General features: G+C 38.6%; 2 protein-coding genes across 2 annotated transcripts; both read left to right on the top strand.

Moving 5' to 3' along the window:
• Positions 1-748: 748 nt before the first annotated feature.
• cnpy4 (canopy FGF signaling regulator 4) lies at positions 749-4,106 on the top strand (the record flags this gene model as incomplete). The annotated part of the gene is made up of 6 exons (XM_022215582.2): positions 749-878; positions 994-1,120; positions 1,252-1,348; positions 1,435-1,557; positions 2,083-2,200; positions 2,569-4,106. Coding segments are annotated over 6 exons (720 nt in total), but the record flags the coding sequence as incomplete, so codon positions are not given.
• Positions 4,107-4,189: 83 nt separating this feature from the next.
• LOC110966272 (zona pellucida sperm-binding protein 3-like) lies at positions 4,190-8,314 on the top strand. Its single transcript, XM_022215589.2, has 8 exons — positions 4,190-4,714; positions 4,833-4,948; positions 6,696-6,799; positions 7,065-7,242; positions 7,426-7,543; positions 7,629-7,711; positions 7,795-7,913; positions 8,011-8,314. The coding sequence occupies exons 1-8, from the start codon at positions 4,313-4,315 to the stop codon at positions 8,103-8,105; spliced, it is 1,215 nt and encodes a 404-aa protein (XP_022071281.1). The 5' UTR covers positions 4,190-4,312; the 3' UTR covers positions 8,106-8,314.
• The last annotated feature ends 5,827 nt before the right edge of the window (positions 8,315-14,141 follow it).

Here is a 14,141-nt window from a genome sequence, read left to right as displayed (position 1 = left end):
AGACAAAAACAGAAGCAAGACAAAAAAAGAAACATAAAATGACAAAAGCAAGGAACAAAACGACCAAACATGAGACGAATGACAAAAGTCAGACAAAAAGCAACAAAAACAAGACAAAAGAAAGATTAAAGTAAAAACAGCTGCAAAATAGAAACTATATACAAATACAGAACATACAATGTTTCCATTTGAAAGCTGTGCGTCAATGTCAGGGTCAAAAACACAGATTCAGATTTCCAGAGTTTAGTACAAAACAAACCTGAGTGTTGATCCTGTCAGCTGTCAGGGCAGGACTTCCCATTTTATTATTGTTTTTTTCAAATTAGTTTCTGGTTCAAACATGTTTAGATTAATTATTCCAATATTGCAACTTATCATTGTGGTGTGTAGAGTAGCTTGGCAAGAGGAAACAGCAGTTTAGAGTTTCATTTGAACCATTTTAAGGTAGGAGGGAATTTATTTAAATTGGGGAAATCTAAATATGTAACTCTGGAACATGGAGAAGAGTGTTTATGGATTTAGCCAGTGAGTAGAGAGGAGAAATAACTAGTAGGATGAGCATCAGCAGGTAATCCAAAATCTTTCCTTTTAGAAAAGTGATTTGTTTTCTTCTATCAACAATCTTCCCTGGCATCGAACTACCAGCTATCGACTAGTCGCGCCTGTGGGGATACTGTACGCATGCGCAGTTACAATTTGCCTTCAAATATGCCGATGTGGCTGTTGTCTATGGTTGTGATATTAAAATTTTCGTAATTTTAGTCTCTCTGTAGGTTCTGAAGCAAACGGTTGCAATGAACATTTATATTCTGGTTCTTCTGGGGGTGTGGAGTTTGTTGTAGCAAATGAGGAGGAAAGGCTGCCGAATAAATGTGAAGGTAGGAGGACAAAAGTGGTACTAGCTAAATGTAATGCTGTTAAGCACTGATGTGTTTACACATGACAGTCTGCTGTCTTTAAACTGTCCATAAATGTGTTTTTGTTGTCTGTAAGTGTGTAAGTTTCTGACAGTCGAGCTGCAGGAAGCTCTGGAGAAAACTGGTCGCTCCAAAGAGGTTCTGGAGGTTGGAGAAGTGTTGGACACAGGGAAGAGGAGGAGGAAGATTAAATACAACACCTCGTAAGTTTAGTCTCAATGAAGATGAACTGAGCTCTGTGCGTAAAATGTCTGGACGCTCTGTGTTGTTTAGATTGCTGGTCAGTCTGTGAATCTTGTGTGGTCTCAGTTCAAACCTATGTGTTTGAATTCAGGGAGACTCGACTGACTGAAGCTGTGGACAACATATGTGAGCGCATCCTGCAGTACAGTGTTCATGCAGAGAGGCCGGGCAGCCTGCGGTACGCCAAGGTAATCTGTCTGGAGAAGCTTCTCATTTGGTGTCCTTGGCATTCATTTCAGTTTGTGTCACACACTGACCGCTGCTGGTTTTGCAGGGCGCCAGTCAGACCATGACGACTCTGAAGAATCTGGTCCACAAAGGAGTTAAAGTGGACCTGGGGATGCCCTATGAGCTGTGGGATGAACCCTCTGTAGAGGTGTCGGACATGAAAAAACAGGTAGGAAGATACGTTTGTGGCTGCTCAAAATGCAGAAACACAGTCAGACCAGTGTTGCCAAGTCCTCTTGTTAGAAGCGACTTTGGAGTTGTTTTCTTTGAATTCACTTCAAGTCGGTCTCATCTGTTCCTGTTTTGGACTTGTTTTCTAAAGTGTAGTTGCTTATTTACTGTTGCTTATGCATAGTGCATACACTAAAGTTCAAAAGTTCCTGCTTTCTTTTTTTTTGCTTTGTCTTTAGAGTGCTTTATAGACTGTTTTCAAAAGGTGCATAATGAATAAAGTTTTCGCTGTTTTTTTTTGTTGTTGTTGTTTAACAAACTCGCTTAAATTTCCCAATATTGGTGCAATGGTTCAGACCTTTGATGGCTGTAGTTATACCACTGGAGGGCATTCAGTCTTTCCACAAGTCAGTTAAACATTGTCTAACAGCTGCAACGGAACCCAGAAATACACTTTGGTAACAGTATTGAATAACCTTATATATCTGCTTTTGACTAGCTTAACAACTATGTGTGTTTTCAGTGTGAGACGATGCTGGAGGAGTATGAGGAGGTGGTGGAGGACTGGTACTTCCATCATCAGGGCCAGAGGCTGGAGAACTTCCTCTGTGAGAACCACGTCCTCAAGACTTCAGAGCAAGGTAGATACTACATAAAACAGAGGAGTTGTGCATGATTCCTGATGATCTAATGCTGTTTAGAATGATGTCACCCAGACTAACTGGTTAGTGGTCTGTTAAATGAATGGCTAACAACTTTAATTATAGGAGGATCAGCGTAACGATATGTTTAAGAAATTAAAGCCTCAATTCTGATTCCAACTCGGTGCAGTTTTGTTTTATTCCCTCTCTTTAGACGTGTCCAAAAACACTGGAAATTTTGCCACATAAGCTCCCTAAAATCTGAACAGCTAAAGTAAACTGGGTCAACATTTACCTCAGAAAAGAATCATCTTTGTGGCTTAAACCTCGTCCTTGTGTGATTTTTTTTTCTTCTCGTCTTTCCTCAGAATGTCTAAAGGAGATGTGGAAAGGAGACGTGGGGAAGAAAGGAGAGGCTGAGGAGGCAACTAGAGAAGAAGAGGAGGCAGTGCAAAAGGAGGAACAAAAAGCACACGATGCTGGAGAACTTTGAGAAAAAACGTTTGCCAACAAGTAAATGCAGAAGACAACACTACACCTCAGTTTTCAACTGTGGAAGTCAAGTTGAAAATCAGTGGGCAGAAATAGAGGTATGTTTTTAGCCGTGTTCCTAGAGGTCTATTATGGTATGTATATATACATTTAAAGTTACAATGACCTGATGATTTGCAACTGTGATGCCTTTTACATATTAACAGTATTATTTTTGTATGTCAGACTTTTATAAATTGTTCCAACACTCCGATTAAGATCTAATGCCTTTACCCCACTACTAGAGCAGGGGTGTCAAACTTATTTTAGGGGCCACATTCAGCCTAATCTGATCTCAAGTGGGCCAGACCAGTAAAGTCAGAGCATAATAACCTATAAATAACGAGAACTCCACATTTTTTCTTTATTTTTGCGCAAAAAGGCACATTCTGAAAATACTCACATTTAAGAAATTATCTTTTTACAAAACATTACGAACAAACTGAAATTTGTTACGAAAATTCAGTTAAATCTCAGCAGTATTATGCCTCAGTTTGTCATTTACACATTACAACTTACAGATCACATTGTTTCCACAAAGGAACAAAACATTTAGTCACAGGTATCTGGAACTGAATGATACAGTATTTTACTTTATGATCACAATGACTGACAAAAAAAACCCAACTAAAACAACGTAAAACATTACAAATATCAGACGCAAAGTGAGAAAAATTAGGCAAATGACACAAAACGAAGCAAAAAAGATACCATAAATTTGGCAAAATAGTTGCAAAGCGACAAAAAACGTACAAATGACAAAATCTAGACAATTTTTTTTTACAAATGGCACAAACAAGACCAAAAATGACAAAAGCCAGAAACAAAACAACAACAACAAAGTAGACCACCAACACAAGTGAGACAAAAAAACACAAAATGAAAAAAAAACAAAACATCAAATAAAGCAAAACACTAAATGACAAAAATAAGACAAATCACACAAACGAGACAAAAAGGAAACACAAACGACAACAGTCAGACAAAAAACCCAACAAAAACCAAGACAAAATATTACAAAATGAGACACAAAATGACAAAAGAACAGTGATCAAAGTAGTGTTTTACTTTATGATCAAAACACCTTGTCATGGTCTAGAAATTATTTAAAATTTATAGTTTTGCAAATTTACAAATTGCAGTTGATGTCTTGGTAATTTTTACACTTTACAAAGTCGACCCATGGGCCGGATTGGACGCTATGGAGGCTGCTTTTGGCTCGTGGGCGGCATGTTTGTCACTTTTGTAGTGTTATATTTTATGTGACCTCTGTTACATCTCTCCTTATACCAATAATATATGATGCATATCAATGTTTTTTTTAACCTGGAATGCAATATGTACAGCTTTTTCACATTGAATAAAATACCTTTTTTACAACACTATTGGATGTTTGCGTTTTTGTTCTGTGTTTTATTTCTTACTAAAAATTTCATTTAAATAATGCTAAAGCTAGCTTTTTAAGGTGAAGTCTGAGTGTCCTCGCGCTGTTGCTTTAATCAGCGTTGATTAGTGTCAGGTGTGTTCCTCTCGGCTCACGCTCACAGCTCCTTCTGACAGTGGTTGTCAGAGCACCCAACAATGTCTCTTCTTTCTGTGTGTTTCGTGTTTGTTCTTTATGTTCTGTCTGTTTTAGTTACAGTTAAATGCTACACCGACCAAACCAGTCCCGTTTTTCTGTCTTCCCCTGACTTGGCCGCGCTGGACGCGACGTCGCACGCAAACAAACCCCGCTTTGAGGATCCTGTTGGAATAACAGCAGCTGGAGAGGACGGGGTCAAAACCTTCGTGCTGAAATGCCATGAGGAAAACATGGAGGTCGTGATGAAAGCTCAGCTGTTTGACCCCGGTCTTTCTGCAGAGCCCATGCGGCTGAGGCTCGGACCTGTCGGTGCTGCAGGAGATCACTGCGTCGCCAAGGTGACTGGGAATGGAGAGTACATCATCAGAGCTCCGCTGGCTGAGTGTGGGAACAAAGTGATGGTTGGTGAGCCTCTTTATCATTGAAGTTCACTTAGAAGAAAACTGTGGCAGTAAAGCCTCATCAGAGCTGCTTTATCCTGCCACCTAGTGTTGTGTAATTGATAATGCTGTGCTTTAGTTTACAGACAGCGCTGTGCTTTACAGCAACCTGCTCCTCTACTATCCTCCATCGTCACCTGGTGACACCTTTCAACGGGTGCGTTTTGCCGTTCCTGTGCAGTGCGAATATGAAAGGTGCATTTACACATACATAACGGTCTAACAGTGAACTTTACATGTATTACTGGTGCAAGATTTTAACAAGAGATGGTGCAAGTCAAGCAGCCATTATTTGCATAGCGCATTTTAAACAGCTAGCATTGAGCTAAAGTGCCGAGAAATGAGATCAACATCATAAAGTTTAAGAAAGAAGTTTAAATATTGAGATTGTAGTAATTTACCTAACATATTTAAAAAGGTTAGAACCCTGCCATAAACTACAAGAAACTACCTGACTAATGAAAAGTCCACTGAATCTAACCAATCGCCTATAAACTAGCATTAAGGCAACAGCAGAACCAGGCTCAGGTGGGTCAGCCAGGTTAGGGTGAGAGAGAAAGGGACAGCAGTCAGACATAAACAAGAAAGAGAAGTTGGAGAAATTAATTTAAGACCTTCTCAGACTCTGCAGCATAGACATGATGACTTCCACTACCGTTCACAAGTTTGGGGTCACCTAGATAATTTCATGTTTTCCATGAAAACTCACTTTTATTCATGTGCTGACATAATTGCACAAGAGTTTTCTATTCATCAATGAGCCTTTCAACACCATTAGCTAACACAATGTAGCATTACAACACAGGAGTGATGGTTGCTGGAAATGTTCCTCTGTACCCCTATGGAGATATTCCATTAAAATCAGCCGTTTCCAGCTAGAAAAGTCATTTACCACATTAACAATGTCAAGACCAGGGGTGTCAAAACTGGCCCACCAGAGCGTCCAATCCAGTCCATGGACGACTTTGTCAAATGTAAAAATATGGAGAAAACATCAACTGCAAGTTGTAAATTTGTGGAACCAGAAAATTAAAATAATTTCTAGACCTTGACAAGTTGTTCTGATCATAAATTAAAATACTATATTATTCCGTTCCAGATAGCTGTGACTGAATGTTTTGTTCCTTTGTAGACACTCTGTGGTCTCTAAGTTGTAATGTGTAAATGATGAAGTGATGCATAATATTGTTAAAATTGCCCTTTTTTTCTGAAGAAATTTCAGGGTGTTCATAATGTTTTGTACAAAGATAATTCCTTAAAAACATTTTCAGAACATATTTTTGCACTGAAACAAAGGGAAACATTTGGAGTTGTGATTATTTTTTTATAGGTTATTTTGTTCTGATTTTGCTTGCTTGGTCCACTTGAGGTCAAATCGGGCTGAATGTCGCCCCTGAACTAAAATGAGTTTGACACCCCTGATCTAGACTGTATGTCTGTATAAATTAATGTTATCTTCATTAAAAACACTGCTTTTCTTTCAAAAATAAGGACATTTCTAAGTGACCCCAAACTTTTGAACGGTAGTGTTCAGTCTTGAATGTGTCAGAAAGCCTGATCACATAAAACCTTGTGTGTGAGGAGTCAAATTTAGAAGATAAATCCTAAAAGTGACAAATGTAGAAACTTGAGCCAGTGTAATATGTGTTCCAGGTTTAGTTTTTGTTGGAAGCCTTGCTGGAGGCCTTTGTTGTCTGAGTTATAAGCCTCACTTACACAGCAGCAGGTGGTAGATCAGCTCTGTTTTCTAGGTTTCTGGGTTTTATGAGGAAAAGCAATCAAAATTCATGTATCACTATGTTGGTACGGGCAGGATCACAGTTAAAAAAACAAAATACTGCAATATTAAGATGGACTTGGACTACTTTTAAGCTTTTCTGGGTGCATTTTGTTGTGGTGGAAGCAGTTTCTCAGTCATTTTAGTCGTGGTTCTGACTTGTAGGAGATACACGGTGAGCAGCAGAGAACTGAGGCCAACCTGGAGCCCCTTCACTTTATTCCAGTCAGCTCATCTTGACCTCGATTTCCACCTCAGGCTCATGACAGGTGAGTTACGTTCACCCTGACACACTAAACAACCTCCTCTAACTTCTACAAAAATACATGCAAAGCCTTAGCTGCTCTTTTAGCAAACTGAATTTTCTTGTGTTGTACCCTGACTGTCTCTCAGGTGTAGCGTGCATTACTGCAAAAAAATTCAAACCAGATGCAGTACTTTGGCCCAACATAGTAATATCAAGGGATAAGTGATATTAAAAGATAATCAAATGTCAACAAATTATATTTAAATCTCCATTTCATCTCCCATCAGATGACTGGAGCAGTGAGAGGACGTCATCTGTCTACTTTCTCGGTGAAACGGTCAACATGGAGGCCTCTGTAGACCATCATCATCATCTTCCTCTTCGTCTGTATGTCAGCAGCTGTGTGGCCACTCTGACCTCTGATGTGAATTCTTCCCCCAGATATCCCTTCATAGACCACCAGGGGTGAGTCTCGCATCTTTAAAGCCAACAGTAGTTCCTCTAGTTAATTGCACAAATTAAAACTACTTCTTTTGAACACATTGCTGCTATAAATCTTTCCCGTTCCTACGTCCTGTTATTTTAAAGCGCTAATAAAAAGTGGAGGGCAGAAGTTAAATGTGATAAGGATCTGTCTGCTCTGTGCAGATGTTTCACAGACTCCCAGCTGAGCGGCTCCAAGTCTCGTTTCCTGTCCCGAGTTCACAACAATCATCTCCAGATTCAGCTTGAGCCTTTCCTCTTCCACCGGGACCGCAGACACTCTGTTAGCACTACAGCCACACTTTTATCCCTTTAGATATTTATTAGAAGGAGAAATGCCTCAGCATGTGTCATTCTGTCTTCTGTAGATCTACATCACCTGCTACCTGGAAGCTGAGCCCATTTCAAAGAGTGACCCGGTAAAGAAGGCCTGTTCTTTCATAAACAACAGGTCAGTGTTTCCATATCAGTCTAGATTCTTGTTTTAGTTTTGTTTTTATTCATTTTGCTGATTCTACTTTTTTTCCATGTCAGGTGGAGGTCAGTGGATGGTGATGATCATGTGTGTGAGAGCTGTGCAGAAAAGGCATCCTCCATCAGCAGTGCCGGGTCCAGTCACAAGAGGGTGCACAGGAGCAGAAGAGAAGGAAACGGTGAGTCCTGTACTATATTTAGGGCTAAATCTATAAAACAGGCAGAGTGTAAATCAAAGCATCAACAGAAGATTAACTCAGGTGTGTTTTCTTGCAGAGCTGCACAGAGAAACCACCTTGGGTCCGATCGTATTTCTTCCAAGGAAAGCTGACAGCAGTGGGAATCCCAACTATCTGTTTAATAAAACGTAAAGAAAGGGGCAGACAGGTAAACACTGACTCTGACTGCTTTGTTGGACTTTTGACCTTTTTTTACAGCTATTTGCAGACTAAACCTGTGGATGCATTTGAAATCTCAAGTGTTTTGCATGTACTCCAGTAGTGTAATATAACCTCTGTAAATGTAGATCTGCACAGCCAGCAGATCTAGAGTTTTTAATAAACAGAAAAAAGTCTGATCAACAAAAGCAGGTGTTTTGCTTTATGAAGATATATTTAGCATTACCAATCAGAAATGCCTAGTCACATTTTCAGATTCTCTTGTACCAGGCATGAGCTGATATTAGTCACTCATCTCCAGTTTGTTGTGTTTCATCATTGTTCTGTATATTCACAATGAAACAGATAAGATCACCCAAACAAAGGCTTTAGAAGGTATTTATTTTGTCAACCTTTTGTAACAGGACTTTAGATATTCACATTTGTCAACATCACTTTGTTGAAACTTCCTTTGGTGATAAAACTCCCACTAGACACACAACAGTGGCTAAAATAGTCTCTGCAACAATGACGGCAGTGGCCAGAGGCATGCTTTAAGTTGTCTGATTCTTTTTTCTCATGATTTCCTTGCATAAATTTCTTCAAATTGGGCACAGCTGTTCTCTTGAACGTAAGAAATCACTGATCAGAGCTCAACAAAACACTGAGAAATCTTACTGGCTAAAATGAAGAGACCATGACATTGTACACTGCTGTTCAAAAGTTTGGGGTCAACCAGACAATTTCATGTTTTCCATGAAAACTCTCACTTTTATTCATGAGCTAAGATAATGACTCAATGGTTTTCAAATCAGGAATAGCCTTTCAACATAATTAGCTAACACAATTGAAACACAGGAGTGATGGTTGCTGGAAATGTTCCTCTGTACCCCTATGGAGGTATTCCATTAACCCTTAGATGCAAGAATTGATGTTTTTGTCCTTTTTGGTTAAAAATAATCATTTGTGCTATTGTTTGTATTATATTTTTGTCCACACAAGAATGATTTAAGGTTTGAGATTTTAATTTTTCACTTTAAAGCAAATTTTGAACATTTTGATAATTGAAAAAGAAGAACACAGAGCAGCAATACAACAAAGTCAACATCCACATTTTTCCACTCTTTTCCTCCAGTTATTGCTGCTCTCGGTCCCTCCAAGTTTGTGCATCACCTCTTGTATGATATCAGTGATAAAGAGCTTGGAGTAGTAATACAAATATTGCAATTTAAAAGTATAAAAGGTAACCTAAAAATTTAAATGGAATGATATAATGAACATGTTTTTTGACGAATACCTGGAATATAAAATGCTAACTTTTCATTCTAAAGATATTGCAATTGCATCTAAGGGTTAAAAATCAGACGATTCCAGCTAGAAAAGTCATTTACCACTTAAACAATATCTAGACTGTATTTCTGATTCATTTAATGTTATCTTCACTGGGAAAAATGTTCTCTTCTTTCCAAAATGAGGACATTTCTAAGTGACTCCAAACTGTTGAACGGTAGTATGTGTCTAAAAAGTCAACTTCACTTTTTAACTCAGGAGCAGAAGAAATAATTGTGATCAGTGACACCAATCTAATGAATGCGACCTCACCTGTGCTGCTTTTACCCTGAACCAACTGCAATGACAAAAGACAACCAGTGTGCAACAGGAAATGAGGCGAGGGATGGAGAGAGCCTACATATTGGACATCCCACAGCGATAAATGGTTGACCTGATATGAAGCTGTTGGAAGGACATCTGGACATGGAGCGATGATCACTGTGATCTATCTGTTATCTATCTGTCCCCCTTTGAAGGCACAGTATTGTTATATCATCATAAGCAGCACAGAAGCAAAACCACTTGGATATTTTAACCTTCTCTCTCGATCCTTGAACCCAGCAGGTTGACTTGCGGTTTGTCGGTGAGCTCTCCTTCCTTGCAGAACAACAGTCTGCTCCCCATCACAGTTCAGCACCTGTCAACACTTGTGCCAGACCAAAAGTGAGGGGAACTTTTGGGAAAACAAAAACACTGCATTTGGATTCATGGCAACCAGGATAATTTTCCACTCTGCTCTTTGTGCCAACCATGATTTAGAGCCAAAACGCTCATGATTGTTTTTTAAAGACATCTTTCTTGTTGTGTAGAAACAGAAAAACACATCAAGTCACCTGTGGAGGGAAGGCTGATGTGTGTTTTGCTTTTATCAAAAACTGATCATCTGGATAAACATCCTGGTAAAGTTTATGTCAAAACCTCGTCTATTATTCCCATCCTGTCCTTGCTGTTGCACACTGGAGGGGAGAGAACATGATCTCTGTGAAGATCTGCTCGGATGATGAGGGGGTTGGCATGTGAGATGCTTTTCCACGTTAACAGAGGATCTACTTGCATCCTCTGAACTTTGATATCCACAAGAATTACGCTTTATTGTCACTGTTAAAGCTTTACTACTAGAAGATGCTGCTGTGATTGAGGGTAATCTTGGCAGACCATAGACCAACATAATGATGTTATTACTGGTATAATAGCAGAAATTTGGAGTGGATTAAAAACTTACTGAAGAATATTGTGCTGCATGTCCTCTAATGATGATACTGAAGTAGTTTTTACTCCAGTGGATCAACAAGCTGAGTAAAATGTGACGCTAAAATTTCATTTGGGGAAAAGATCTTTCAGAAATCATGGACTACATTTAAAGAGATTTTTTTTTTAACAGAATTTCAAATTTGCATATAACTTGACAAGTTCTAAAAGTATCATTTTTAATCTATTTTGGTGGAGAGTTACGGTCAGATATCTAACCTCCGTCTTTATTTTTACCAGTGATGAGAATGTCAAACGCTACCATTGAAACGTTTAGGGTCACTCAGGCAATTTCATGTTTTCCATGAAAACTCACATTTTTATTCATGTGCTAACATAACTGCACAAGGGTTTTCTAATCATCAGTTAGCCTTTCAACACCATTAGCTAACACAATGTAGCATTAGCACACAGGAGTGATGGTTGCTGGAAATGTTCCTCTGTACACCTATGGAGATATTCCATTAAAACTCAGCTAGAATAGTCATTAACAATGCCTGCGCTGTATTTCTGATCCATTTAATGTGATCTTCATTGAAAAAAAAATGCTTTTCTTTGAAGAATAAGGACATTTCTAGGTGACCCCATCTTTTGAATGATAGTGTTTTGGTTTTCTTCATTTTCTTCTCACCATGGCTGACTGCTTGCTCATTGGTAATCACAAGTCAACTTTGGATTGTTGGATTCTCTGTTCCTTGTTTGAACTTCGTAAGGTCTTTGTTACTGCCTGAAGTGCTATGAGATAATACGTGTTGTGAATTGGCGCTATATACTTCGTCCCTTCCTCTGTCTTCGTTGCAGATCAGCACACCAGCTCGCCTCGACTTTCCCCTAAAACTGTAGAACTGCTCTGCACTTCACAATGGGAAGTTGTAATTTTGGAGTAAGTCAGCCATACATGTTACAATTGGATACTGATTCTGAAGGAAAAGAATGATACAGAAGGTCTCACCCTGCATTGACAGGATTAGTCTGAATCTGTGTTTGTGAGATGGCCACTGGTGAACAGTATTGTAAGTCTTTATATTTTTACCAGTGATGAGAACGTCAGCATAATTGGGTTGAATGTTGGTTTGGGCAAAAAGCCAAAACTCAACCTGAACTATGTGTCATTCTTTCCAAGGCATTTGTCAATTTTATAGCTGCTTTTTCAGATGTGTATGTAATTGCCAACAGTGTTCATTTTTACTCTGTCAAAACTAATAAGCAAAAATGAAGAGGACCTAATGTTGATCCTTGAGATACACCCTTTGTCTTCATTTAACTTTTCACTGAGTTAAAGACCTTCTAAAAATGTCCAACTTAAAAATGTATTAATGGTTTTCTAGATTTATTTTAAACTATACACAAGATTCAGCTCATTTCAGCTTCTACTGGTTTGTTTTTTATTTTTCTTAAACTTTTTTGCTTTTTTGTAAGCCCAACATTAGTTATTCTCCACCCAAAAAGTGCCTTAAAGCTCTCACCTTGTTTCTTTGCTCAAATAATTGAGGAATGAATGTGGACAGTGCATGCAAATGTCATTTATTTCAACTCCATGCCCATTGCTGATGGTTAAACCGAGCTGCAGTGCCATATTGTAGCACTTTTAATGGCGCAGCTCATCCATCAAACAGAGCATTGTGAAATGTGCTCCTATTCCGTCGTGGTGAGTTAATGTTGACTTTTATAATTGCCCCTTCATGGTATTTTGTTTATTGTGATTTTAGTCTCTTAGCACACTCGTAGCTGCGGGGTGCAAAATCTGGCAACACAGAGGACCTGTCATGGGCCACCGTAAGAGTTTTATTAAACAGTTAAACATTTTTATTAAGCAGTTTTCCTATGTCTTATTTAGGGATGATTCCCGTTATTAGCTTGTATTTGTGTTTTTAAAATCATTCATTAAACGCATCAGTTTGTCTCCACTTCCAGCTAAGAGCACTGAAACCCCTTGTGCCCTCGTATCTGTGTTGCCAAAGTGCAATATTGACACACAAACGTGCTATTTGAGCCCTCAATTTTGCTTTATTAGACTTGTCCTGCGTCCAAGGATAGCATTTCTTAAGAGCATTGTAACTACACACTCTCAAACACACTCGTACACACAGAGCACACCTGGGGAAACATTCCTCGAGGGAAGCCATCAATCAGTTTTATGTCTTTCTCTGGGAAAGTTTCCTCCTCTCCAATCAAGCGTCCTCCCTCCCTCCTTCCCTCCCTTCTCCACTCCCTCCCCCACCCTCCGCTTCGATTCTTCTAATATTTCCATCTGTATCAGTTTTGCTTCACATCTGAGAACGATCCACTCCGGTCAATTAACCATTTTTTCCCTATTCCACCGAGGGATAATTGGAACAAATCGCAGAGTGAGATCTTTGCCCGGATGATATGAGATAAGAATACTGCAACCGAGTTTCCTCTGCGTCCTCAATTTGCCCGCCAGTGGTAATAAAACTGAAGGTGGAGGATCTGCACAGTGTAAAGAAAAAAAAGAAAAGTACTTAACAAGCCATGAAATATTGAACTGAGTCTTAAAATTCTGTTTGAAAGAGGGAAACCTATTTGCACCAAGACTACTTTTTATACTGAAGGTACATTTGCAGAGTATTACTTTATTATTATTGCTGATGCCTTAATGCCCTCATAAAATAAGTATTTCACTGTTGCAGTGGAACTGATTTGAATATCTTTTATGTTGTTGGCTAGTGTATTTGGAATATTGCACAAAATGATCTCATGTTATGCTGCATTAGAGTCTCCAATGGAGTGGATAACTGTTTCTGTTAGATAAATAAAGGATATAATACTTGTAGCCTCAAGTCAAGTATGTGCACTTCAAAATAAAAACTACAAAAAACTTTTAGTTGCATGCAAGAACTGCATGAACACACAAAAATGCAGTTGGAAATTGTTAAAAGATGTTCAGGAAAGAATGGAACTTCTTTATCTGGAGGCTCTACAACTAAAATCTGCCACACAAAAACAAAGCTTCATCTCCTAAAACACTGAAGTTTTTTTTTAATGTACACTACTGTTCAACAGTTTGGGGTCACTTAGAAATGTCCTTTAAAAAAAAAAAAAGAGTAGAAGATAACATTAAATTAACCAGAAATCCAGTCTAGACATTGTTAATGTGGTAAATGTTATTCTAGTTGGAAATGGCTGACTTTTAATGGAATATCTCCATAGGGGTACAGAGGAACATTTCCAGCAACCATCACTCCTGTGTTCTAATGCTACATTGTGTTGAAAGGCTAACTGATGATTAGAAATCCTTTATTATGTTAGCACATGAATAAAAGTGAGAGTTTTCATGCAAAATGTGAATTTGCAGGGGTGACCCCAAATTTTTTGAACAGTAGTGTGTGGTGTATATCATTCCAGAATTGGAGGACATTTACACATTTTTGAAAAATAAACCTTCTCTTTCACAATTTTTTGCTCCATATTCATAAGTAAATTAAAGTA

This window comes from Acanthochromis polyacanthus, chromosome 23 (genome assembly GCF_021347895.1).
Source record: "Acanthochromis polyacanthus isolate Apoly-LR-REF ecotype Palm Island chromosome 23, KAUST_Apoly_ChrSc, whole genome shotgun sequence".
Classification (NCBI taxonomy): domain Eukaryota; kingdom Metazoa; phylum Chordata; class Actinopteri; family Pomacentridae; genus Acanthochromis; species Acanthochromis polyacanthus.
This window is presented reverse-complemented; position numbering and strand designations above follow the sequence as displayed.